The sequence below is a fragment of the Anomaloglossus baeobatrachus genome, chromosome 6 (assembly GCF_048569485.1).
Source record: "Anomaloglossus baeobatrachus isolate aAnoBae1 chromosome 6, aAnoBae1.hap1, whole genome shotgun sequence".
Lineage (NCBI taxonomy): Eukaryota > Metazoa > Chordata > Amphibia > Anura > Aromobatidae > Anomaloglossus > Anomaloglossus baeobatrachus.
In genome coordinates, this window is record NC_134358.1 from 115665446 (window position 1) to 115693022 (window position 27577).

Consider the following 27577-nt stretch of genomic DNA (forward strand, 5'->3'; position numbering starts at 1 on the left):
CGCAAAAAAAAAAAAAACAGCAAAAAAACTGCAAAAAAGCAACAAAAAAGCAGCTTTTTTTTCCACTTTTTGCTTTCGATGGTCATAAAAAGCAGAAAAAACGCTGCAAGAACTGACATGCTGCTTGTTTCAAAAATACATTTTGCAATTTCAGTCAGGTATAAAAGTAGGCATGCGTGGTGTGTGTGTGTGTGTGTGTGTATATATATACTGTATGTGTGTGTATACACAGTGTGTGTGTGTGTGTGTACACACTGTGTGTATGTGTATATATACAGTGTGTGTATACAGTGTGTGTGTGTGTATATACACTGTGTGTGTGTATACACTGTGTGTGTGTGTATATACACTGTGTGTGTGTGTGTATATATACACTGTGTGTGTGTGCGTGTGTGTATACACTGTGTGTGTGTGTATATAGACACTGTGTGTGTGTGTGTATAGACACTGTGTGTGTGTGTGTGTGTGTGTATAGACACTGTGTGTGTGTGTATAGACACTGTGTGTATGTATATACACTGTGTGTGTGTGTGTGTGTGTGTGTGTATATACACTGTGTGTGTGTGTATATATACACTGTGTGTGTGTGTGTGTGTGTGTGTGTATATATACACTGTGTGTGTGTGTGTGTGTATAGACACTGTGTGTATGTATATACACTGTGTGTGTGTGTGTGTGTGTATATACACTGTGTGTGTGTGTATATATACACTGTGTGTGTGTGTGTGTATATATACACTGTGTGTGTGTGTGTGTGTGTGTGTGTGTGTGTATAGACACTGTGTGTGTGTGTATAGACACTGTGTGTGTATATACACTGTGTGTGTGTGTGTGTGTGTGTGTGTGTGTGTGTGTGTCTTTTCTGGAATATCACAGGCTTTGTTGGCACTGTAAAAAAAACAGCTTTTTATTTGTAGAAAACCAATTAAAAAAACATGCAAGAAATGCACCAAACACAGCCTTATCAGATGAGTGTTATTGACACAATGTAACACGGTCCAATCAATGCGGAGTTTGGAGGGGCACATTAAGGGTACTTTCACACCTCCGGTTTTTCTTCTGCGGCACAATCCGGCACTTTGCAGGAAAATCGCAACCGTTTTTTTTTTCTGCCGGTTGCGATTTTCCTGCATAGACTTTAATTAGTGCCGCATTGTGCCGCATGGCCTTGCGTTCCATCCGGTTTTTGCCGCATGCGGCAGATTTAGCCGATGCGGCGGCCGGATGGAACGTTGCCTGGCACGTTTTTTCGTGCGGCAAAAAAAACCGCATCGCGCCGCATTCGGCCGATGCGGCGCATCTCTCAATGCATGCCTATGGCGGCCGGATGCGGCGCGATGCGGCAAATACCGCATCCGGCCGCCGCATGCGGTTTTTGCCACTGCGCATGCTCAGTAGCATGCCGCAAGCGGCAAAAACCGGGCGGGCCGCATGGGAAAAACTTATGCAAAGGATGCGGTGTTTTCACCGCATCCGTTGCATAGCTTGCACAGCCGGATTGAGCCGCAGGGCTCAAGCCGGATGTGTGAAAGTAGCCTAATTTGACAAAGAACGGCGACACCCAGATGTCAATTTACTTATACATTTGAGGAGGAATAACAAAGGAATGGTGCAACACAAAGCTACAAGAAAATATACTCCAGAACAGTTATTCATGGGGAATGCACCGTGTCCCGCCAGTGTCAAGCGGTGTCAGACATTACGGTAGAATTGGTAAAACTCCCTTCCATTAACCACAGGAGGATTTTTGCTGTTCGGTGACAGGACCAGGATCCGTATAATGCACGTTATGTATTCAGTCTGTTCACAGCCGTAGTGTATACCCCGGGAGTATATACCTCTGACAGAAGCCCAGATGTGTGCCAGTGTAGAGCGCCATACGGCTGTGTCCACCTCTCCATAAATATCTGAAAGTCTACTGTTTGCGCAGATACACACAGCATAAACAATGCCCGACAGAGGATGGTACCCCGCTCTTCCGGCATGCCATGATGTGCACAGAGGCCTGCAGATATATTCCTAGCCGTCCTGGCAAATACAGAAACTAAGTGTGAACATACCCAAACCAAGTGCAGTCACCATGGCAACAATGTAGCTCACAAATAAAAAAGGCGACGACATCAGTATTTTAGGCCTCTAAGGCTAGTTTCACACTTGCGTTGGACGGGATCCGTAGTATTGCGTTGTGTGACGCATGCAACGGATGCGTTGCATATAGTGGCACAACGGATGCTACGGATCATACAAAATAACGCAATCAGTTATAGGTTTTTTTCCTTGACTTTATACATCTGAGCATGCGCAGTTGTGTAAAGACGGATGCGTTAACGGAATCCGTCAAATGACGCATTCTAACGGAACCCGCCACCATAGGCGTCCATTATAAAAACAACGGACGCCAAACGGATTCCTGCAGGTTGCGTTTTTTTGACACTCCGCCAAGCGCAGAAAAACACTACATGCAGCGTTCCATCCGCCCGACGCAGCATCAAAATAACGACGCTGCGTCCAGCGGATAAAATGCAGACACTTGCGTTACAGTGCGTCGTCCATAGAAGTCTATGGAGAATAGCGCAGTGCGTTAACGGACTGCGCTATTCTCCATAGTGACGGAATGCGCTGAACGCAAGTGTGAAAGTAACCTAAGGGTACTTTCACACTTGCGTTGTTTTCCTTCCGTTACAATCCGCCCTTTTGGAAAACAGCGGAATCCGTTAACGGATTCCGCTGTTTCCCATAGACTTGTATGGATGACGGATTGCACCAAAAGGACCTGCGTTGCTTCCGCCCAGCGGGAGGAACGCAGCATGTAACGTTGTTTTGAGCAGCGGAATCCTCTGGATTTCACTGCGCATGTTTTTTTTTTTTTTCTTTTTCTTATCACAAACTTTATGTTGGCTCGCGGTGGCCGAACGTTCAGCTGAGCGCCCGGGCGCCGGCAAGTGACAGCGCTCAGCTGATCACCGGGCGACCGGCTGCAGGGAGCGATCAGCTGATCACCCGGCGGCCGGCTGCAGGGAGCGATCAGCTGATCACCCGGCGGCCGGCTGCAGGGAGCGATCAGCTGATCACCCGGCGGCCGGCTGCAGGGAGCGATCAGCTGATCACCCGGCGGCCGGCTGCAGGGAGCGATCAGCTGATCACCCGGCGGCCGGCTGCAGGGAGCCATCAGCTGATCACCCGGCGGCCGGCTGCAGGGAGCCATCAGCTGATCACCCGGCGGCCGGCTGCAGGGAGCCATCAGCTGATCACCCGGCGGCCGGCTGCAGGGAGCCATCAGCTGATCACCCGGCGGCCGGCTGCAGGGAGCCATCAGCTGATCACCCGGCGGCCGGCTGCAGGGAGCCATCAGCTGATCACCCGGCGGCCGACTGCAGGGAGCCATCAGCTGATCACCCGGCGGCCGACTGCAGGGAGCCATCAGCTGATCACCCGGCGGCCGACTGCAGGGAGCCATCAGCTGATCACCCGGCGGCCGACTGCAGGGAGCCATCAGCCGATCACCCGGCGGCCGGCTACTGGGAGCGATCAGCTGATCGTTCACAATAGTCTGCCGCCGGTAAAAGTGTAAAAAAAAAAAAAATCAAAACGGATTCCATTGTTTTGCAGCATCCGTTGCATCCGTCACACAACGCAATGCAACGGATATCACACAACGCAATGCAACGGATACCGTTCAACGCAAGTGTGAAACTAGCCTAAGGCTAAGTTCACACTTCCGTTGTTTTCAATCCGTCAGGTCCGTCAGCAACGGATCAGTTGTTTTTTTAGATGTCAACTGATGCAACTCATGTGTTTTTCACAGGAATCCTGTGAAAAAACGGATCAGTTGCGTCCGTTACATCCGCTGTGCGTCCGTTTTTTGACGGATCAGTCATGATCAGTTTGTGTTTGGGACAGCCCAGTGGGCGTGCCAAACATGCTGGGCATGTTCAGTAGAGCATGACGGAATCCAGCACCATAGACATACATTGCAAGTGTGACGGATGGCGACGGATTCCTGCGCGGTGCGTTGTTTTCGACGGCCCGAAAAACGTTACATTTTGCGTTGCTCCCCGCCCGGCGGTCAGTCAAAAATCGACGGACCGCGACGCAGCGGATGCAATGCAGGGTCATCAGTCACAATCCGCCACTAATGCAAGTCTATGGGACACAACGGAATCCGCTAAACGGATTCTGTTGTTTACCATAGCAGCGGATTTCGACTGATACATTTTAGCGGAAATGTGAACTTAGCCTAATTCACAATTCCATCATGTAACATAACACATCCCAAAAACAACGGCCCTACTGAGCTCGGTCAGAGGCTTACTTCTCCATATTGACATTCTGGCTTCATTTTCTACAGGTGCCATGAAGCATCACGACGACTTGTAACTGCTTCTGCAAGTTTACATTTATCTGTCTGGTAAAACATGGAGCTATCCAGGGACACAGGACTACTGCCCTTCCCCAAAAAATGTGAACAGCACCTAAGCTTATGCGCCCCCCCCCATCCCAGAAGATGTGAACAGCACCTGACCCCACCTGAACTCAACACCTCTCCCCCCCCCTTCCCTCCCCCGACCCGAGAAGGTGGGAAAAGCACCTGAGTCCATGCAGATTCCTCAGAAGGTGTTAACAGGTCCTGAGGTCAAGACCCCACCACCCCCCAACCCTCCCCCTCAATCTGTTAAGGAGTGAATGGCGCCTGAGCCTGTGCATAGGTGTGATAGAAAGCAGTGATTTTTTTTTGGGGGGGGTGGCTCTTTGCAATCTGACCTGCGGTGCGTGTTTTAACATGCCAGTTTCTCTTGCGGTTACGCTGAGTTTTATGTGCAGATTTTTCTTATAAAATCTGCCGAGAAAAACACTGCACATAATTGTATCAATAATGTTATGTCAAAGCCAAATACAAGTATCAAAAATAAAGCAGCTTTATTTAAACATGACGCACCAACAAGAGGCAAAAAAAACACAGCGTCAAAAACACGTTTTAAATATGTAGGAACCTAACAATACAATACATGTCCACGATCAGCAGTATGCGTTCTGAATGCAGCGTATTTCCACTGCGTCCTCCGCATTCTCCCACACAGGAGACACAAGAGTCTACACAGGAGAGACAGACATGCTACAGAATCCTGCGCCGTAGGTGAGTATACGTCGCATTGAAGCAGTGGGCAGGAGATTTCTATAAATGCCATCCACTGTGCTTGTACTGTACTATGCAGCATTGTGGAAGCAGCAAAACACTCTGCATCCAAAATGCATTGATTGTGAGCACAGGCCTTAATAGATGCAGAATGCTGCCGTAAATAAGCATAAAAAAACCTCACCAAATATTCATGGGAATGTAGCTTTATGCCACGCTCACATGTTGAGTATTTGGTGAGTTTTTACCTCAGTATTTGTTCCACTCCTGGTTTTGGCTACAATCAGAGGAAAAGTATAATAGAATCACGGGCACCACTGCTGTATTTTTTTTACCTACTCCTGGTTTTGGCTACAAATACTGAGGTAAAAAAAATTACCAAAAAACTCGGAATCTGTTACCAGGTCTTTCCTCCTAAACAGAGAGCTTCATTCCAGCAATGTTTCACTTACTGAGCTGCTTATGTTAGTGTCACACATCCAGCTTTTCGCCGGACTCGGCGCACTCCAGTACAGTGTGATACAGTACAATGGCATTGCGACAACTTCCGGGTCACATGCTCCAGTCACATAACAACATGTGACCGGAGCTTGTCACGCTGCCATTGTACTGTATACACTGTACTAGAGTGCACCAAATCCGGCAAGCCAGAGAAAAGCTGGATGTGTGAAACGACTCTTAATGTAGTTTTGATAAAAACCCTGTTTAATCAGCAGATTATCATTACAGGACTACTTGGTGTTATGTAGGTAGTCCAGCATATTCCTGAACTCAATGTAAGGGCTCATGTCCACTTGCAATTTTCATGTGCAAGTGCGATCCAATAAAAAAAAAAAAAATCAGATTGCACTTGCACCAGTGTTAATCTATGGGGCAGTTCTCTTGCTTCATTTTCTACTGCTTGAATCGTGCTCTCGGTGCAATCGCAGCATGTTGCGTTTTGCAGCGAGTCTCAGCTCATGCACCCCCATGCAACCCTATGGGAGCGTGTTATGCGTCTGCTGTGCGGTGCATGCATAGACAGAAAGCGGAAGAGATGGTGAGAAAGTGCTCCTTCCCTCTTCTCCGCTCCTGTGATCCGATCACAAGATCACATCACAGTCGCATGACCCTTGGTTGACGCACGCAGCAGAGGGTCATTAGCATATCACTTCCAATGTGCTCACATCGGAAGCGGTACACAAGTGGACAAGAGCCCTAAGGCCTTAGACACACGGCATGAAAATCGGACCGAGTGGAATGCGATAAAACATCGCATGCCACTCGGACCAATATTACTCTATGTGCCAGCACCCATGAACGATTATTTTCTCAGCCCTAATCAAATCGAGAAAATAGACGCAGCATGCTGCGAGTGTAATGCGAGACTCTCTCTCGCACCAATTCAAGTCTATGGGGCGACAGAAAGACATTACACCAGTGTACCGCGAGTGCAGGGCGAGTATGGCAATAGCCGGCTACGGAGGAGAGAGGGAGATAAATCCCTCCCTCCCCTCCTCAGTGCCAGCCCGCCCCTCCGCTGCTGAGGTCTGATCACATGATCGGACCTCAGTCGCAGAGACACTCGCATGACACTCGGCTCCTGCTGTGCTGCCAGCGCGAGCCAAGTGTCATGCGAGGATCGCATTAGTTCCCGTGTGGTCCCGGCCTAACTGCTAGATCTGCAGCAGAGAAAATATTGATTTTTATCAAAATGACAGCAAACAGATCAGAAAGTGACATCACTGGAATCAGGGTCTCTTGTCTCTACATTATGCTGCTCTTAGATGGGGGAGCAAAAACCTGGTGACCGATTCCCTTTAAACTCCTTGCACATTCAGAGGAGGACTACATGGACTCCTTTTTGCATTATATAGTTATATCGGCTTCTCTCAGATTAGGTGGCAAAAACCTTTCTGACAGAGTCCCATTAATAAGCATTAGACACGCTGTGTCTTGGTGCTCGGGCTCTAACACCACGCTCATTGGATTGTTGGCGGTCCCAGCAGTCAGACCCCCCAGCGATTAGTAATATAAAATTCTGGGAATAACTCCTCAATAATAAGCATTGCATCAGTAGATTAATAATACCCGATAACACAATATGACTTTATTGACGCATTTCTCCACCTTACACCATGTCCCTGTATGCACCCGGCCTATGTTGTATCAGATCTTCCTATTTACTGATCCCAGCACCGGAAAAGGGCCATTTATAACTCCAATTTATTGTAATATCCAGAGCACAGAACGGCTCTAAGCTGTGTCTGCTGCTAATAGTTCTATCAGCATTAGGAGGGGCTGTGTACACAGTGAGCTCTAGCAAAAAGAAATCTCCGCTGGGAAGAAACGCAACCAGCTTACAAATAAAGCCGCACAGCTTCTTATACACAGACTCCATATAGCACCAACATATCTGGAGCGATGTACAATCAGATCCAGCTACATCAATGTCTCCAACCCTCAGAGCTCGCAACCTAACTTTTCTTCCAGATATTCCGGGTGTAGGGACTGTAAGAGAAATAACGCACATCCAGCCCCAGTTATCACAGCGCTCCTGTCCACCCAGCCTCCATCATCCCCACATCCCATCCGCTCCGTCCTTATCCTTGTATTACAGCAATCTGGCTGAGAGCAGCGGATAAAAGCAGCATTGTTTGCTGGGCTCCTTCCTAAATTCCAGCCCTCACAAAGCCTTTGCTTCCCACCCCTATGATGTGACTCTCTCCAGTTTACAGAGCACCTCGGCCTCGTACACCTGATACCAAGCATGAATTTTGCATGGAAGTACAGCCCGGCGTGTCCCTTTGTTTCCTTTCCTCTCCCTGATTCCATTCATCTGCCGAGCGTTCTAATAAACCTTGCACTACAGAGATATGGCGGCAAGTGAAGCACAGCGCACTTTAAGGCTGTGTGCACACAGGGCATTTTTTTTGGTGCAGATTTGTCGCAAACCTGCCTGCCTATTTGTAAGCCTGCTTTCACACCTCCAGTTTTAGCAGAGCCGGCAAATCCGGCTCTAAAACCTATCCAACGGATGCGGCGACAAAACCGCATCCTTTGCATAAGTTTTTGACATGCGGCCCGTCCGGTTTTTGCCGCTTGTGGCAGGCTACTGAGCATGCGCAGTAGGAAAAAACGCATGCGGCGTCCATAGACATGCATTGCAAATCGCGCCGCATCGGTCGGATGCGGCACGATGCGGTTTTTTGTGCTGGACAAAAAAACGTGCCAGGCAACGTTCTATCCGCCCGCCGCATCGGCTAAATCTGACGCATGCGGCAAAAACCGGACGGAACGCAAGGCCATGCGGCACAATATGGCACTAATGTAAGTTTATGCAAAAAAAACGGTTGCGGTTTTTCTCACCAGGTTTTTGCTCCCCCCATCTGAGAGCAGCATAATGTAGAGACAGAGACCCTGATTCCAGCGATGTGTCACTTACTGAGCCGTTTGCTGTCATTTTGATAAGATTAATGTTTTCTCTGCTGCAGATATAGTAGTTAGGGCTCTTTTCCACTTGTATACCGCTTCTGGTGCAGAAGCACGGGAAGCGATATGCTGATGAACCTCTGCTGTGGGTATCAGCCGAAAGTCATGCGACTGTGATCCGATCTGGAGAACGCATCACAGGAGCAGAGAAGGTTGGAGGGAGCACTTTCTCCACATCTCCTTCGTTGTCTGTCTCTACGTGCACCGCACTGCAGTCACATAACATGCGAGTGCAGTGTGATTTTACACACGCGGGAGCCGAGACTCGGTGCAAAACGCAGCATATTGTCTCATTGATTAGCATTGGTCCGATTTTTTATCGGATTGCACTCACCCATGAAAATCGCAGATGGAAAAGAGCCCTTATACAGAGCTCATGCCGCTGCTAGACTACCTGGCAGCAGGCTAAGTAGTCCTGTATTGATAATTACTGCTGATTAAACTGTGATTTTATCAAAAGTACACTAAACAGCCCAGTAAGTGACAAGTCACTGGAATCGGGGGTCTCTTTTCCTTCATCATGCTGCTCTCAGATTAGGTGGAAAAACCTGGTGACAGATTCCCTTTAAATATCTTAATAATAAAGTTTTTTTTATATTGTGCAGCACTTTACAATCTCTTCCACAACGCTGGTCCCATAGTCTGCAGATTTTACATTAGCACTGCATCTCAACTTCCTACAGCTATGTTCACACCTGCGTGTCTGCTGCAAATGTTTGAAAAAGCTAAATGCGAAATGTGCGTCCTTGGGGTCTGCGGTGGCGGCAGCAGTGGTATATTTTGTTCTCTGACACTTGTCTGATATTTATATAGGGGAGTTGTTTCTTGTGAAAACTTTTTCTATGGCCAAATAGACTGGTCGTTACCTGCTTGCTTTATGAATGCACTTGCTTGTCTTTGGCAACAATTTCTCCCTTTTTCCCTATTTGGGTGATGCCTGTGGACGATCCTGTGACCTTTGTTTACATTTGGTTTATAAATTTGATTTTTTTACATCAAAATATTTCTTCTCTCTGCTATTTAGGTTGTGGGATTTCTCCGTTTTAGGAATATTGTTCATTTGAACGTACTGAATGACTTACAGAATTTTCATTGGTTCTATACAGAGGGAATTGTACTATATTAAGCTGGGTATGATGATTGTTTTTCCATAGCTAATAGTATATCTGTACAAGGGGTTAATTGATACCTATGACAACTCTGCCACTGTGTGCCCTCTGTCTGGTGTTCCTTTTAATATTTTTAGTGTATAGTTTATCAATAAAGAATAAAAAACAATGTATACAATTGATTTTTTTTGTAGTATATACTCCTGTAGTTGTATAGGCTCATTTGTTAATTGAAGTGCCCTATTTGATGCCAACTTGTAGGTATTTCTCGGCTATGTGCGCACTAGGCCGTTTTACCCGCGGATTTACCCACAGATTTGCTGCGGAAATTTCTTGAGAAAATGAGCATGTCCATTATTTTCCAGGCTTGACAAAGAACGCAGGCAGCGTTCGAAACGCGTAGCCTTACGCCGCATATGGGCTCCCTATTTTTGTCACCACATTAATTTTACGTCCTTTAATAAAATTTTGCATCAGTTTTACTACTACTCCGGAAGCTGGATTTTTTCTTTCTTCCATTATTTTCCTCAGGTACCTGCGGTATACCCCCGGAATTTCGCTCCATTCACTGTAATGTAATCGCAAAATTCCGGGGGTATACCGCAGGTAGCAAATGATGTGTTGTATACCCCCGGTATAGCCGCGATTTACCTGCGATAATGCTCATCGCTCCCTGCGGTTTTGCAGGAAGTGATGTCATTATGCAAGGAAGAGGAGGCGGAGCAGAGTAAACACACACGTCACACTCCCTGGACGCCGCACAGAAGCACTTCCGTGTGACGTCCGGCAGGTGCCCGTGTAGCCTGTGTCCCGCTCCAGCCCCGCAGCTGCACGCACAGCAGTGTCAGTGTCTGCCCGCAGTATCAGCGGCTTGTCACCCTGCAGCGCAGGCAGACACTGACACTCAGCAATGCGTGCAGCCGTGGGGATGCCGAGCGCTGCTGTCAGGAGGTGAGATGAGATCATTACCTGCTGTGACGATCTCCTGCCTCCTGACGTCACCGCTGTCACTGCCGTCTATGCCCGCGGCCCGAGACTGTCACTGGCGGTGACGTCACGGGCTCTCGCGATACTGCTGACAACGCGGCGGGCATAGAAGGCAGTGACAGCGCTGATGGCAGGACTGCAGGAGATCATCACTGCAGGTAATGATCTCATCTATCCTCCTGACAGCAGCGCTCGTCATCCCCTGCAGTGACCTGGGCTATTGATGTTAGCTCAGGTGACTGCATTGCTCTCCCAGCCAATGGGGAACATTCTGTTCTTCATTGAATGGAACAGTGACTATGGTATGGATCGCCGTGGGACCCCCCTCATTGGATTACGCCGGACGTGGAATTGATTGTTCTTTTCAATAAATTGGTGAAAGAGGGAATGTGGGGAGTGTTTTTTCACATAAAACTTTTTTTGTTGTCTATTTTTGATTTCTTACTGACTGGTTTGTGATGTCAGGTATCTAATAGACGCGTGACATCACTAACCCCAGGGCTTGATGCCAGGTGACATTACACATCTGGCATCAACCCCATATATTACCTCGTTTGCCACCGCACCAAGGCAACGGGATGAGTTGGGGCGAAGCGCCAGGATTGGCACGTCTAATGGATGCGCCACTTCTGGGGAGGCTGCGGCCTGCTATTTTTAGACTGGGCAGTGTCCAATAACAGTGGACCTCCCTAGTCTGAGAATATCAGACCACAGCTGTCCGCTTTACCTTGGCTGGTGATCCAATTTGGGGGGGACCCCACGTTTTTTGTTTTAAATTATTTATTTAATGTAAAATAACAGCGTGGGGTGCCCTCTGTTTTGGATTACCAGCCAAGGTGAAGCTGCCAGCTGTGGTCTGCAGGCTGCAGCCGTCTGCTTTACCCTAGCTGGCTACAAAAGATGGGGGGACCTCACGTGTTTTTTTTTTAATTATTTATTTATTTTATGGCTAAATACAAGGCTAGGCACCCTTTAGTGCCACATGAAAGTCACTAAAGGGTGCCAGGTTAGAATATGCAGGGGGTGGGACATTATATATATATTTCGCATCTATCGATCTATTATCTATCTATTCATCTATCCATCTTTTTCTCTATCCATTATCTGTCTATTGATTATCTATTATCTATATTATTTATTGCAGTAGTTACAGCATAAAAAAACCGCAGGTACCAACCTGTGGAAAAACCGTGGCAAAAACGCATGCGTTTTCCCCGCGGATTTGGTGCGTTTTTTTACCGCAGGTGCGGTAATCTTCAACTCCCAGAAGTTTCTCAAGAAATTTTCTTGAGAAAAATCACTTTTCTAGTGCGCACATAGCCTAAATGTTCTTGCAAATGTTAGTGCAGAAAATCCAGAATTGCTGAAAGAAAAAAAAAAATGTCAACTAATCTCATCTACACATTGCTGATACACATTTCGGATTTTATCTGTAACTTGTCAATTCCAATTGCGGGATTTATCGCAGATTTTCTCTCAACCTTTGCAGTGTAAAGAGTGAAATCTGCGGCAAATCCACAGATAACACAGGCCGGCTTCACTGCAATTGTGCTGGAGACATGCTGAGCAGGAATCTGCAGCAGATCTGCTACGTGTGAACATGCCCTTAGCTTTATCAGGATTTCTTTCTTATATGGCAGAACGTGAAAAGAGTAAAGAGAAGGTGCTAGTGCCGCACCCTGGGTACTGGTCTCTGCCGTGATGAAGCTCTGGTCGATCCCGGGTAGGTCAGAGGTTAGGTCCGGTATGGCAGTCTCTGTGGGTCTCTCCTTCTCTAAGATGCGATGTGTCGATCCCCGTGGCACGAAGCACCTTGGGGACCCCCTTGGTTGTTTAAGTGTGCCAGCTCTGTCACAGGTGAAGTTGATCCTCGCCTTGGGACGAGCCGCTGAACTCAGTCCTGGATCCAGTGTATCACTATGCCTCGAGTTATTTGGGTGGTGGACGGGAGACTTGAAATCTTTCCGTCCTGCAGATGTTAGCAGCCAACATGAAGTATAACTTGCCCTAGGACTCTGCACCGTGTAGTAGCACCGGCCCTGTGGAAGCAGCCGCCTGCTTCTCCCCAGCGACCCTTGCTGAACTCCTCCGTCCCACAAGATCTACCGATAGCGGACTCCTCCTCACTGGGGCAGGTGTTGGGTGTAGCCGGGATGGTATCGCTCCGCACAGGTGGAGATGAGTGATACCATCCCAGCTGCACCCAACACCTGCCCCAGTGAGAAACCCTGCAGCGGCGGCCGCCTACCTGGTAGCATACCACAGGTGGCGTCATGACCACTCCATTCGGACTGCAGCGGAGGCTGAGAACCCTGTCCCACTGCAACCGGTGACACGCTCCAGGAACCATCCCCTATCCTTTCTCCCTTTCTGTACGCCCCGGGGCAACAAAACCGGGCCAGGCCACCCCGTGACGACGCAGAGGATCTGCACCCCAGCCCGGCAACGAGTAGGTTAAAGCACTAGCATTAAGGTTTGTGCATGGGGTGGGGGGGTTAACCCACCAGGTTTTTCCGGAGAAAAACACCAGTAATTTTTTTTTTTTTTTTAATAGTCTTCGTTTTTAGCATGTTTAGTTGTTTCGTGTGCACGTTTTGATTCTTTTAATCATTTTTTCAGCGTTTTGGAAGTTTTCCAGATGTTGTATAAAAATCCATTTAACAATGAAGGAAACTGCTATTAGTTTTTGGGGTTTCTTTTAAGAAAAATCACTGGCAAAACGTAAAAAAAGAAAAAAAGAAAAAAAAAGAAAAAGTACTTTTGTCTTCTAACGTATACAGCGTCTCCAGAGATGGAAAACTCATGATGAACGGTCAGGTCAAGTCTTTAACAGCTTACTGTCTTTTGACAGTAGAAGAAAAACACTCCCGGAAAAAAAAAACCCTTCAGTGTGAACTGAACGCAGCCTGACAGGACGGGTGAGTGTACAACACAGATGGAAATCATCAGGGTAACAGCACAGTGAAGCGCCGCCAAGAAGAGACTGACACTGGCACAGGCACCAGGCATTGTCTGTGGAGATCAGCAGCGTCACGTCTCAGCCGAGAGCTGCTTGGTCATAAAGGAAACTAGGTGTTGGGTGAGGTGCAGGCGCCGCTGCCATCTCTATGGTGACAGCCATTACTCATCACACAACCTGCTCCACCTGTTACCTCAGGCCTTTGAAGGTTAATGTATTCCCCTGGGACGTCACATCCGCACAGTGAGGACGCAGGGTGTGGGGACGCGCAGCTCGCCCGCCACATGGCACCGCGCCAGAATAACACTTTCTCAGGACCAGAAAGCAAAGTTTCTCTCTCATTAGGCAGAAATTAGTGTTTTTGCGTAATTAAGCATCAAATTCATTATTTGGCTGTATTCAGAAAAGCGAAGTAAAACTCATCTGCTTCTTAGTACTTTCCATCAGTTTTGTGTCAGTCTATACGCTCACAGAGCAAGGTGGGGAAAATCAGATCTGAAAATCGAGGCGCGCGCTTCAATATTGTAATTTCTCACAAAATCCACAAAGACCAATAATTAAATCAATGGCCGAGTACTGTCCAGGGGTCACTCGCACCTAAATATCAATCATGGAGGTTTTACCCTTTGCAAAATTTCTTTAGAGGGGTTGTCCATTACTTAACAGCCCCTTATCAGTACTCAGCACTGCATCCTCCATTAGTCTGTTGGGGTAAGGCTGCATTAAAGGCCAAAAACATAGACCAATCAGTAATAATAATAATAATAATAATTTATTCATTTATATAGCGCTATTGATTCCACAGCGCTTTACATACATTGGCAACACTGTCCCCATAGGGACTCTAGATTGTGAGCCCCAATCAGTATGTCTTTGGAGTGTGGGAGGAAACCGGAGTACCCGGAGGAAACCCACGCAAACACGGGGAGAACATACAAACTCCTTGCAGATGTTGTCCTTAGCGGGATTTGAACCCAGGACCCCAGCGCTGCAAGGCTGCAGTGCTAACCACTGAGCCACCGTGCCATGCCAAGTTTATTTTTATAGCGCCAACATATTCCGTAGCACTTTACAATCAGGTGGGGGGTTGTACAGACAAAAACAAGACAATATAGCATATAATTCAGCAGCTACAATAGGAATGAGGGCCCTGCTCGAAACGTACAATCTATGGGGAGATAGGGGGACACAAAAGGTAAAGCACACTTGTAGTGTCTGGTCTGGCCATAGTTATGATAATTTATGATTTCATATAAACTTGAATGATCCGGTCATTAGACAGTAACCTTTTAGGCGCACTTATGTGCTATTGGTTGTATGTATGATGTGAGGACAGAAATAGGAGAGAGAAGGTTATGAATAGCATTTAGAAGGTGGGACGGGGGAGAGTTAGGTCTGTAAGTTATGATGAAGCTTGTCTAAGATGTGTTTTTAATGGACGCTTAAAAACTTGGGGGCTGCATATTAGTCACATTCTTTGGGGTAGCGCATTCCAGAAAACTGGCGCGGCACGAGAAAAGTCTTGGAGACAGAGGTGTGAGGTTCGTATTATGGAGGATGTTAGTCTAAGATGATTTGCACAACGGAGGGGGCGGGTAGGATGATACACAGAGATGAGGGATGAGATATAAGGTGGTGCAGAACTATGGAGGGCTTTGTGGGTGAGACATATAATTGTATTGTATTCTGTAGCTGATAGGTAGCCAGATTAGTGGAGGCATCAGTGAAGCGGCTGGAGAGGAATATGACCCTGGCTGCTGCATTCAGGATGGATTGGAGAGGAGAAAGTTTAGTCAGAGGGAGACTGATCAGTAAGGCCGCTTTCTCATTGCATTTTTACCTACGTTCACTGGTCCCATCAAGGCATCTATTCTAACCCATCCTCCCGGAAAACAGGTTTCTGACGCATACGCCAACAGGACTATTGACTATAATGGAGCAGACTGAGTCAGCATGTGCTTGGTTTTGCTCCATTTTCAAACATATACGTTTTCTGCAGGCGGACAACCGGGGTGGGAGGGGGTTTCGGACAGATGCCCCGACCAGTGAACTTAGGTAAAAAAAGCAATGTGAAAGCGGCCTAAGGAGTTGCAATAGTCCAGACGAGAATAAATAAGAGCGACAGTAAGGGTTTTTGCAGTTTCAAAGGTGAGAAACGGTCGGACAGCACATGGATGGCGTACATTTAGGCTATGTGTGCACGCTCTGCTTTTCGCAGCGTTTTTGCGTGTTTTTCGGGTGTGTTTTTGGTCTAAAAACTGCATGCACTTCCTTCCCCAGCAAAGTCTATGAGTTTTCATTTTTGCTGTCCGCACAGTGCAGTTTTGTTTTAGGTGCGTTTTTGTGGTGACCACAAAGATGCAACATGTCAAATTATTTCTGCATTTTTGCCAGCGTTTTTCACCCATGCAATGTATTGGAAAAAACACAACAAAAACGCAGCAAAAAATTCATGCATCTTTACCGCGGGTACTTTTTTGTGCGCCTTTTTGCGGCCAAAAACGCTGCAACTTTGTGATCACAAAAAAACGCGTGTGCATATAGCCTGTCTGTCATTTTCAAGGACCTATAGACTAGTAAACTGTGATACGGATCAAAATCCGAAACTGTGATTTTTCATGTACATGTGACTATGTCCACTGTCTATAATGGGTTCTTATTTTAAGGCTAGGGTCACACGACTGAACTTTCTCCATCTGAGAAAAAAATGGTCCAATCACACTAATGAGACTCTGATCCAAGTCTGAACAGTAGAATACGTTTTTCTCAGATGTGGAGAATAAAAAAAAAAAAAAATAATAATAATTCTCCACCTTCTCCATTCTAACAGTCAGTGAAAATCTGACCACAGTCGGGCGTCATCCAAGTGCGGTTCAAATTTTTTTCACATACGCATAGGCTTGAACGGTGAGTGCCAACAGATTTACGGAGTCAAATCGTGCACATTGCAATTTCTTTCCTCGGACCACTTGGTCAGGGCAAAAAAAAAAAAAATTCTTTATGTGCACCGCCTCATTGAATAACAGTCTGACTGATCTGATGTTTTGTCGGAACATAATGGGACCGAAAATCCGATCATCTGCACAGTGAAAAACACAGGTGGAACATGTACAGTGGGTGAAATAAATATTGAACAAGTCAACAATTTTCTATGTAAATATATTTCTAAAGGTGCTATTGACGCAGATTTCTCACCAGATGTTGGTAACAACCCATCCAATCCACACAAGCAAAGAAATCAAACCATAAATGTCCCGAAATTAAAGTTAATGAGATAAAGTATTGAACACATGAAGAGACGTGCAAAAAGCCATGGACAGTCTTGACACCAGCTAAAATCTAACAGTAATTAGAAAACAATTCTGTCGCTTAATGAAAAATAACATCCGCTGGTTCAACTTATGGCCTATAAAATGGTGTATCGTTACCAAAGTGTCACACAAGAAATATCGGATGATGAGTAAAACCAGTGAGCTGTCTCAAAACCATCGCAACCTTATTGCTGCAAAACATGCTGATAGCATTGGTTACGGAAGAATTTCCAAACTACTGAAGGTTCCAGTGAGCACTGCTGGTGCCATAATTCAGAAGTGGAAAGAACATTTCACCAGAAACTTACCATGGCCAGGTGCGCCAACCAAGATTTCAGACCGAGAAGTGAAAATAATTATCAAAAGAGTTGTCCAAGGGCCAAAATCCCCCTGTGGAGAGCTACAGAAACAGCCCAGATCAGCAGGTAAAATTGTTTCAAAGAAAACAATAAGTAATGCATTCAACCTCCATGGCCCGTATTCACGCTCATCACGCAAGACTCTATTGCTAAACAAAAAGAAAGTTCAAGAGCATTTAAAGTTTGCTCACTAACATATAGCAAGGCCTGTGAAATACTGGGAGACTGGTGAGATGAGAGCAAAGGATGCCATAATACACACCATGTTTGGAGATCAAAAGGCACTGCATATCACCCTGAGAACACCGCACTAACAGTGAAGTTTGGAGGTGGGGACATCATGATGTGGGGCTGTTTTTCAGCATAAGGCACTGCAAAGTTCATATAACCGAAGGAAGGATGAATGGACAAATATACCTCGACATTCTTGATAAAAATCCTGCTGACATCTACGAGAATAATGAAGATGACACAAGGGTGGACATGTCAACAAAATAATTACCCCAATCACACAGCCAACGAAACGCTCAATTGGTTTCAGAGGCAGAAAATAAAGCAGCTAGAATGGCCCAGACAATCATGTGACCAGCATCCAAAGAAAAAATTATGGAAGGAACTAAAGCTCAGAGAAGACGCCCATGGATTCTTCAGGATGTGAAGAGTGATCGTGTGGAAGAATGGCCCAAAATCACACCTGGGCAATGCATACGACTAGTTTCTCCATACAGGAGGCAAATTGAAGCTGTAATCAACAACAAAGGCTAATGTACAAAGTATTAAAGACAACTCAGTAAGTTTATTCAATAATTTTTCTGTGTGTCATTTCTCATTATTACGCATTATTACATTTTTGGATATCTATGGTTTCACTTCTTTGTCTGTGTGGATTGGATGGGTTGTTACTGACATCTGGTGAGAAATTCGTGACAAAGCAGCTTTAGAAATATATTTACTTGGCGATGTGTTCAGTACTTATTTCCCCCATGGTATATAAAAAACAGAAGTCTGAATGAGGCCCAAGATTGGCAGGGGACACAGGGTCGTCATAGGAAAGCTTCAACAAGTCAGAAGTTGCGGATTGGCTGCAGCGTTCACATTTCATCTGAGCAGAAGTAACATTTACGCCTTTAACATCAAGTTCACACGTTCCATATTTGTTGCAGAATTCCACAACATAACACAGAACCAGCCGAATATACGAGATATTAACAAATCTCATCAACACGTTGCTAAAATGTATGAGTAGAAACTGACCAGCTGTGCAGAATGTCAATTCTTGTTTGTGGAGAATTCAGCGTGGATTTCAGTTTGCTGCAAATTTGGCGGAATTGCAGATTTTTTTTTTTCTTATTTTCTCCTAAAATATTTTCCAAACTGATATGTGACCTCATCAAAGTAAAGCTAAGACCCAAACAGTGATAACTACTGCACTGACCTACTCTGCAGCCTCTGATGTACGGTGACACACGGAGGCTGTAGGGGCCAAATGGTAAAAAATTGATGATAAAACACAAGGATATAGATTTTTTTACAAATACAAATTGCATGCATTTCACTAAAACCCATAGGTACCACATATGTAGGGCAGTAATTTGCAAAAATGTAATTATAAACTGTGTGGGGTTATTGCCAAGTCTAGAGGATTAATAATCACGCTATGGGTCATCAATGTCAGGAGTCAGTGATTTTTCTTGTACACAAAAAACAATAGTCTGAGTTCTCTCAAGGTTTATAAGCAAAGTTTCAGCAATTTTTTTCAGTTGGAAGAAAAAATAAACTCTTAGCTTCTCATACAGCCAGATCAGATCTCATACTTTGCACTGATGAGGGGCAATCACCCAGAAACACCATGTCTGCAAATTGAGGTTCTGATCTGGCATAAATCCAAAGGCTATGTGCGCACGTTGCGTACTGTCCCTGCAGAAATTTCTGCAGCGATTTGAACAGCACACGTGTGCTTCAAATCGCTGCAGAAAGAGTCCGTAGTGAAAAAAAAGCCAATTCCATGCGCTCTGAGTGCAGCCCCTCCCATAGACAGAGCGGGGGATGCATGCAGAGCGCAGGAAAGTAGTGACATGTCACTTCTTAGAAGGCACGCTTCGGGCAGCAGCCGAATCACTGCGCTCTAAGACGCCACGTGCGCATGTCTCCTGCACAATCTTCATAGATTATGCTGGGGACGCAGGATGCATGCAGTTACGCTGCGGTGCAGAGCGCAGCGTAACTGCATGCAAATACGCAACGTGCGCACATAGCCTTAGTCATATGACAAGGCTCGTTGGAGGGTCACTTTGACTTTTAGGATTGCTACTTCCAATAGGTGACACTAGAGTTTGTCTACTTCCTCCCTGAAGAGACAATTTGAAAAACTATGGATAAACCCTATAAAAAAAAAAAAAAATAACACTGACCATAACCCATCAGAAAAAGCATACAACACAGACGCATCAGGGGAAAAAAATGCCAGGGCAGGGCAGAGCAAAGTACTGTCGTGCGCCTGGACACAACATGCACCCCGGCTTCAGAAGAAGGGCAAGAGCCCAGTGGCCGCAGCTTATAGTAACCAAATCTGGTGGCAGGTTCCCTTTCAGTAAGTTCTGCTTGAAAAACTCGTTAAGTAAGGCCTTATTTTTATTCTTTTGAGGGCGGGGAACACAAATAAGATTTTAAAAAATTCAGTTGTCCTCTGTGTGCTGGATCGGTTTTTAGCCATCTATGGTCTATATGTCCATTTTTACCACCAGTGACATCTGGGGGTTTTTTTGCAGGAAAAAAAAAAAAAAGGCTAATATAATGCTGAACACAACCTTCTATTTGAATCCGAGTCGGCACATGAACAGAGCAATGTTCACGTTATCGCAGTACTGCCCACACTAGCGTCATGGTGACCGAGGGGACAGGCGAAAAAAACGGCCGCATCACACATGTCATGGTGAGGAAGGTCAGCAGCGTGCGGACATCAAGTTACCTAAAGAAGGCTGCCCCTGTAGAGAAGCTGCTGACAGGCACGCCGTGATGCAGGAAATGGAGTGTGCGGGACGGGGTTGCAGGATGCAAGGAGTTTGGCTTCTGCACTGGGGAGTGCAGGGTCTCCGAGGAGGCTGCACGGTGCTGTGTGTATAAAAAGAGGCCGGCAGTGGTGTCTCAGAGGACATCTGTGAAGCAGGAGGTGGAGGAGCTGCGAAGGCAGGTACAGCACTGCCAGCGCTGGCCGAGGTCACTGACATCATTGCACCGACCACAAGGGTGTGCAGTGCACTGCTGCTCACTGTTAACTGCCAATATATACAAACACATGCGGCCAAATTCACTGACTTCACCAACGTCAACCACCACACGCTGCTGCTGTCCATTATCTGCCAATAAACACATATACAGTGGAGCCTTGGATTACGAGCAGATTTGGTTCCGGGAGTGTGCTCTTAAACCAAATTACTCTTATATCAAAGCGAATTTTCCCATAGGAAATAATTGAAACGCAGACAATTTGTTCCACAAGCCAAAAATATTTACTGTATTTTTACAAATTTATTACAGTAATACAAAATAATGTACTGTATTCATAAAATTATTACAGTACACTAATACACAATACTGTACAGTAAAAAACAAAACAAATTAAACTGCACATTAGTTTCCAATAGAATTGTTCGTGTGCGAGAGATACAGTACAAGCAATGTGGTGTACTGGTTAGCAGAAAGAGTACAATACTGTATCCACAAATGCAAATTGAGAGACATGCTAAATAGTATATACTGTACTGTACAATGGTATACTGTGTACAATACATATGGACAGAAAGTTACCTCCAGAGCGGGTCACAGCGCGATGAAAGGACAGAATCAGAAGTGTGCACAGTGGGAATTTGCTCTTATTGCAAATCATTGCTCTTAAACCAAGTTACAATTTTTTAAAAAGCTTTGCTTCTCTTGCAAAACACTCTCAAACCATGTTACTCTTAAACCAAGGTGCCACTGTATATTAATTCACTATATTATGCTGAACGTGTCATTCTGTCCCAAGCCACCACATGCTCAGAGCTATGTTCACGTTGTAGATGAATTCTTGTGCAGAACGCCAACTCTGGCGCCATGTTATTGAAGACAATGTCTCTGGGAATATCACCAGTCTGTTTCAGACGATATTTGCAGACACTGTGTCTTCAATAAAATGACGCTGGAGTTGGTGGTGTGTGCACACTGACTCCGGACCCTTTTTAGTGAAGAATTCAATAATAATGTGAACAGAGCACTGTGCACATGCCAGCCATAGGGATAATGGTGGCGGCCTCAGTATTTGGTGAGGGGTTTTTTTACCTCAGTATTTGGTGAGGGGGTTTTTCTACCTCAGTATTTGGTGAGGGTTTTTTTTTTACTCAGTATTTGGTGAGGGTTTTTTTTTTACCTCAGTATTTGGAGAGGGGTTTTTTTTTACCTCAGTATTTGGTGAGGGGGTTTTTCTACCTCAGTATTTGGTGAGGGGGTTTTTCTACCTCAGTATTTGGTGAGGGGGGTTTTCTACCTCAGTATTTGGTGAGGGGGGTTTTCTACCTCAGTATTTGGTGAGAGTTTTTTTTACCTCAGTATTTGGTGAGAGTTTTTTTTACCTCAGTATTTGGTGAGTTTTTTTTACCTCAGTATTTGGTGAGGGTTTTTTTTACCTCAGTATTTGGTGAGGGTTTTTTTTACCTCAGTATTTGGTGAGGGGTTTTTTTTACCTCAGTATTTGGTGAGGGGTTTTTTTTACCTCAGTATTTGGTGAGGGGTTTTTTTTACCTCAGTATTTGGTGAGGGGTTTTTTTTACTCAGTATTTGGTGAGGGTTTTTTTTTACTCAGTATTTGGTGAGGGGTTTTTTACCTTAGTATTTGGTGAGGGGTTTTTTTCCCTCAGCATTTGGTGAGGGGTTTTTTACCTCAGTATTTGGTGAGGGGTTTTTTTACCTCAGTATTTGGTGAGTTTATCAATATTTGTATCCAAAACGAGGAATGTAACACAGGAAAAGTATAAAAGAAACATGGCCACCACTTCTGCATCTTGGTTTTATCTTGCTGAGGTAAAAAAAAACCTCACCAAATACTCAACGTTTAAAGCTTCTAATGTGCAGGACCCCCACACCAAGGAACGCAGGGAAAGGGAGACCTCCTACACTACAGAGTCACCACAAGACCTCATTCACATTCGTGGTATTTTTCTTGTACAAAAATATAAAAAAAAAAAAAAAAAAAAAGAAAATCAGGAGTTTGAAGAGAGTTAGTTTTCTCCATCAGGCTATGTGCGCACTAGAAAAGTGATTTTTCTCAAGAAAATTTCTTGAGAAACTTCTGGGAGTTGAAGATTACCGCACCTGCGGTAAAAAAACGCACCAAATCCGCAGGAAAAACGCATGCGTTTTTGCCGCGGTTTTGCCGCAGGTTGGTCCCTGCGTTTTTTTTATGCTGAACAGAAACAAATAGTATAGATAATAGATAGATAATCGATAGACAGATAATGGATAGAGGGATAGATGGATAGATAGATGAGAAAGACCTATATAATGTCCCTCCCCCCTGCATATTCTAAGCTGGCACCCTTTAGTGACTTTCATGTGGCACTAAAGGGTGCCTAGCCTTGTATTTAGCCAAAAAATAAATAATAAAAAAAAAAATGAAGTGGAGTTCCCCCTATTTTTGTAGCCAGCTAGAGTAAAGCAGACGGCTGCAGCCTGCAAACCACAGCTGGCAGCTTCACCTTGGCTGGTAATCCAAAACAGAGGGCACCCCACGCTGTTATTTTACATTAAATAAATAATTTAAAACAAAAAACGTGGGGTCCCCCCCAAATTGGATCACCAGCCAAGGTAAAGCGGACAGCTGGGGTCTGATATTCTCAGACTAGGGAGGTCCACTGTTTTTGGACACTCCCCAGCCTAAACATAGCAGGCTGCAGCCTCCCCAGAAGTGGCGCATCCATTAGACGTGCCAATCCTGGCGCTTCGCCACAACTCATCCCGTTGCCCTGGTGCGGTGGCTAACGAGGTAATATCTGGGGTTGATGCCAGATGTGTAATGTCACCTGGCATCAAGCCCTGGGGTTAGTGATGTCACGCGTCTATTAGATACCTGACATCACAAACCCAGTCAGTAAGAAATATAAAATAGACAAAAAAAGTTTTATTTGAAGAAAAAAAAAAACACTCCCCACATTCCCTATTTCACCAATTTATTGATAAGAACAATCAATTCCACGTCCGGCGTAATCCAATAAGGGGGGGGCGTCCCACGGCGATCCATACCATAGTCACTGTCCCAGTCCATGAAGAACAGAATGTTCCCCATTGGCTGGGAGAGCAATGCAGTGACCTGAGCTAACATCAATAGCCCAGGTCACTTCAGGGGATGACAAGCGCTGCTGTCAGGAGGATAGATGAGATCATTACCTGCAGTGATGATCTCCTGCAGTCCTGCCATCAGCGCTGTCACTGACTTCTATGCCCGCCGCGTTGTCAGCAGTATCGCGAGAGCCCGTGACGTCACCGTCTCGGGCCGCTCGCGAGACGGGCATAGACAGCAGTGACCGCGGTGACGTCAGGAGGCAGGAGATCGTCACAGCAGGTAATGATCTCATCTCACCTCCTGACAGCAGCGCTCGGCATCCCTGCGGCTGCACGCATTGCTGAGTGTCAGTGTCTGCCTGCGCTGCAGGGTGACAAGCCGCTGATACTGCGGGCAGACACTGACACACTGCGGGCACTGACACTGCTGTGCGTGCAGCGGCGGGGCTGCAGTGGGACACAGACTGCACGGGCACCCGCCGGACGTCACACGGAAGCGCTTCTGTTCGGCGTCCAGGGAGTGTGACGTCTGTGTTTACTCTGCTCCGCTTCCTCTTCCTGGCATAATGACATCACTTCCTGCAAAACCACAGGCAGCGATGAGCATTCCCGCAGGTAAATCGCGGCTATACCGGGGGTATACCGCACATCATTTGCTACCTGCGGTATATCCCCGGAATGTCGCGATTACATTACAATGAATGGAGTGAAATTCCGGGGGTATACCGCAGCTACCTGCAGAAAATAATGGACATGCTCATTTTCTCAAGAAAGTTTCTTGAGAAAAATCCGCAGCATGCACACAGCTATTTTTTGTTCCCATAGGTTTTGCTGGGAAATGTCTGCAGAAAGATTTCAAACCTTTCTCAAGAAATTTCCGCAACAAATCCGCGGGTAAATTTGCGGGTAAAACGACATAGTGCGCACATAGCCTCAGAGTTTGGAAATCGGATCAATACCAAACAGCTCTCTGTGATTTTGTGCAGAACACTCAGTCCAAAGGGAAAAACTAAATAAAATTTGGACATGTGAGATACTATAATAATAGGTCCGAGTGCTCTGTGGAAAACACGGATGGCACTGAGAGAAAAGCTGGCATCTGAATGAACCCTAAGGCTACGCTCTCAAGTTTTTTTGATTTGTGTTAAAGATGTATTGCTGCAGAACTGCAATGTTTTTTCCTTGATATTGGAAAAAAAAGAAAATTACAGAATAAATTAAAGCAACGTTTGAACAAAGCCTAAAAGCTCCTAAGTTATGGAGCTGTGCTGAGCCTTCCACAGAAGTGCAGGAGACCACTGTACCAGAGGTCCATCCTTCATAGCGACATGTACAGACACAATATGAGGATATTTTATATATATAATCTATCCATCAATATGTGGCGGTATCACTCCATAGAAGCATTACTCCTGGAAGATCATCTCCGCCTGAACCGCTCCGTACTAACTGGACCATAGAGGCTACAGGCTCCATACCAGGGCAAGCAGGGTCCAAAAGCAGGGGCTACAGTCTAAGAGGAGCCTTCTCAAGTGTGTAAGTGAGAGGGGATAACTTTCCGATCACTGGGGGTCCGACTGCTGAGACTAATACCGATCCCAAAAACCAAGTCCTGTTCAATCTTAAAAGAAACCCTTTTAAAAAACATACACAAAGCACATCCAGGATTTTCGCATGGATACTATAACAAATTCTGATTTTATTTTTTAAACTGAATCAATGAAAGTGGAGGAAGGGGAGCTGCAGTGTGATGCTGGCACCACCATGACTTAGGAGATGGCCCCTCCATGAAGATAAGAAGATAATAATCCCACCATCATCCCAGAGGATGTCCAGTCATATGACCGTGATGCCGTACATTGAGGGTAGCTCATCAATATCAGATCGGTGGCGAGGGTCCGACACCTGGCTCCACCAACAACCAGCTGCTGTGGAGGCAGCCAGGCAAGAATAGGGCATCAATATCAGACCCGGAGAACAACTTTACTCTATGAACATTTTATTTTCTCAAACTATTCTAAACCGTTCCTTTGTTTAGTCTACCATTGGATTGGGGGAGAAAAAAAAAAAAAAGTTTATTTCTTTACTACAAATTGCAGATCTACAAGTGACGAGGCCGCCATCACCTGACATTGCAGAATGGGACAGAAACTTCATCCAGAAAGTCCCCCACTGTCACATCAGTCAGGACAGGGCCTGCAGTCATGTGATGACCTCCTATTTACAGACCTGGCACACAATGCACCCCAAATTAACCAACCCTCGTATATGGACCCTGCAAAAAATACATCTGTTTCCTGATCTATCACATTATCACTAACCACACACTATGCACTAGTGAGGCCTCCCATCATTATCACACACTGGTGATGTCCCCTCCTCATTATCACACACTGGTGATGTCCCCTCCTCTCATTATCACACACTGGTGATGTCCCCTCCTCTCATTATCACACACTGGTGATGTCCCCTCCTCTCATTAGCACACACTGGTGATGTCCCCTCCTCATTATCACACACTGGTGATGTCCCCTCCTCTCATTATCACACACTGGTGATGTCCCCTCCTCTCATTATCACACACTGGTGATGTCCCCTCCTCTCATTATCACACACTGGTGATGTCCCCTCCTCTCATTATCACACACTGGTGATGTCCCCTCCTCTCATTATCACACACTGGTGATGTCCCCTCCTCTCATTATCACACACTGGTGATGTCCCCTCCTCTCTCATTAGCACACACTGGTGATGTCCTCTCCTCTCTCATGAGCACACACTGGTGATGTCCCCTCCTCTCATTATCACACACTGGTGATGTCCCCTCCTCTCATTATCACACACTGGTGATGTCCCCTCCTCTCATTATCACACACTGGTGATGTCCCCTCCTCTCATTAGCACACACTGGTGATGTCCCCTCCTCTCATTTTCACACACTGGTGATGTCCCCTCCTCTCATTATCACACACTGGTGATGTCCCCTCCTCTCATTAGCACACACTGGTGATGTCCCCTCCTCTCATTAGCACACACTGGTGATGTCCCCTCCTCTCATTAGCACACACTGGTGATGTCCCCTCCTCTCATTAGCACACACTGGTGATGTCCCCTCCTCTCATTAGCACACACTGGTGATGTCCCCTCCTCTCATTAGCACACACTGGTGATGTCCCCTCCTCATTATCACACACTGGTGATGTGTCCTCCTTGCACTGAGCCCCCCGTCCCCCATTGCCCCCTCTTCCCCCAGTCCCCGCTCACCTAGCGCCACCTCGCACGCTTTGCGCAGCTGGCCATGATGCGCCCTTTTCACCTCCTTGTCGCTGAGGATCTTCTCCAGGGCTCGGGTTAGGAACATGTTGCGATTCCGCTGTGTAATGCGCCTCCTCCGGCTTGGGGCTGCGTTATTTCCCGGTTAATGTCGGACAGGGTGCTGGTGTCCGGGTGGAGGCCGCCCCATCACAGCCCGGTCTGCACCTGTCACTGGCGGAGGGGGCGCTGGAAGCTCCGTATCCCCGGACCAGCGGCGGCTGTCAGTGACGGGCTCGGTGCTCAGGGAAGCTCGGCTCCTCTCCTCGCCATGTTGGAAGGAAGCGACGTCAGGAACAGACCCGCCCAGAGCAGACACTGCAGCAACACCCGGGGGAGGGCCGGGACCGGGGAAGGTGGGAGAAGGAGGCGAGGCCGGGACCGGGGAAGGTGGGAGGAGGAGGCGAGGCCGAGACCGGGGGAGGTGGGAGGAGGAGGCGAGGCCGGACCGGGGGAGGTGGGAGGAGGAGGCGAGGCCGGGACCGGGGGAGGTAGAAAGAGGAGACCCCGGAGAAGGAGGGAGGTGGAAGAGAGGCCGGGACGAGGAAGGAAAGAGGAGGAGGACTAAGAGAGGCCAGGACCAGGGACGATAGGAGGAGGACTAGGAGAGGCCGGGACCAGGG

General features: G+C 46.5%; 1 protein-coding gene across 1 annotated transcript in view; it reads right to left on the minus strand.

Moving 5' to 3' along the window:
* ARFGEF1 (ARF guanine nucleotide exchange factor 1) overlaps nt 1-27341 on the minus strand; it is a 298382-nt gene extending 271041 nt beyond the window's left edge. Inside the window, exon 1 of the mRNA XM_075353189.1 lies at nt 26907-27341. Within this exon, the coding sequence (XP_075209304.1) occupies nt 26907-27003 (97 nt within the window). The 5' untranslated portion in view covers nt 27004-27341. The remainder of the gene's footprint in view (nt 1-26906) is intronic.
* Nucleotides 27342-27577: the final 236 nt, after the last annotated feature.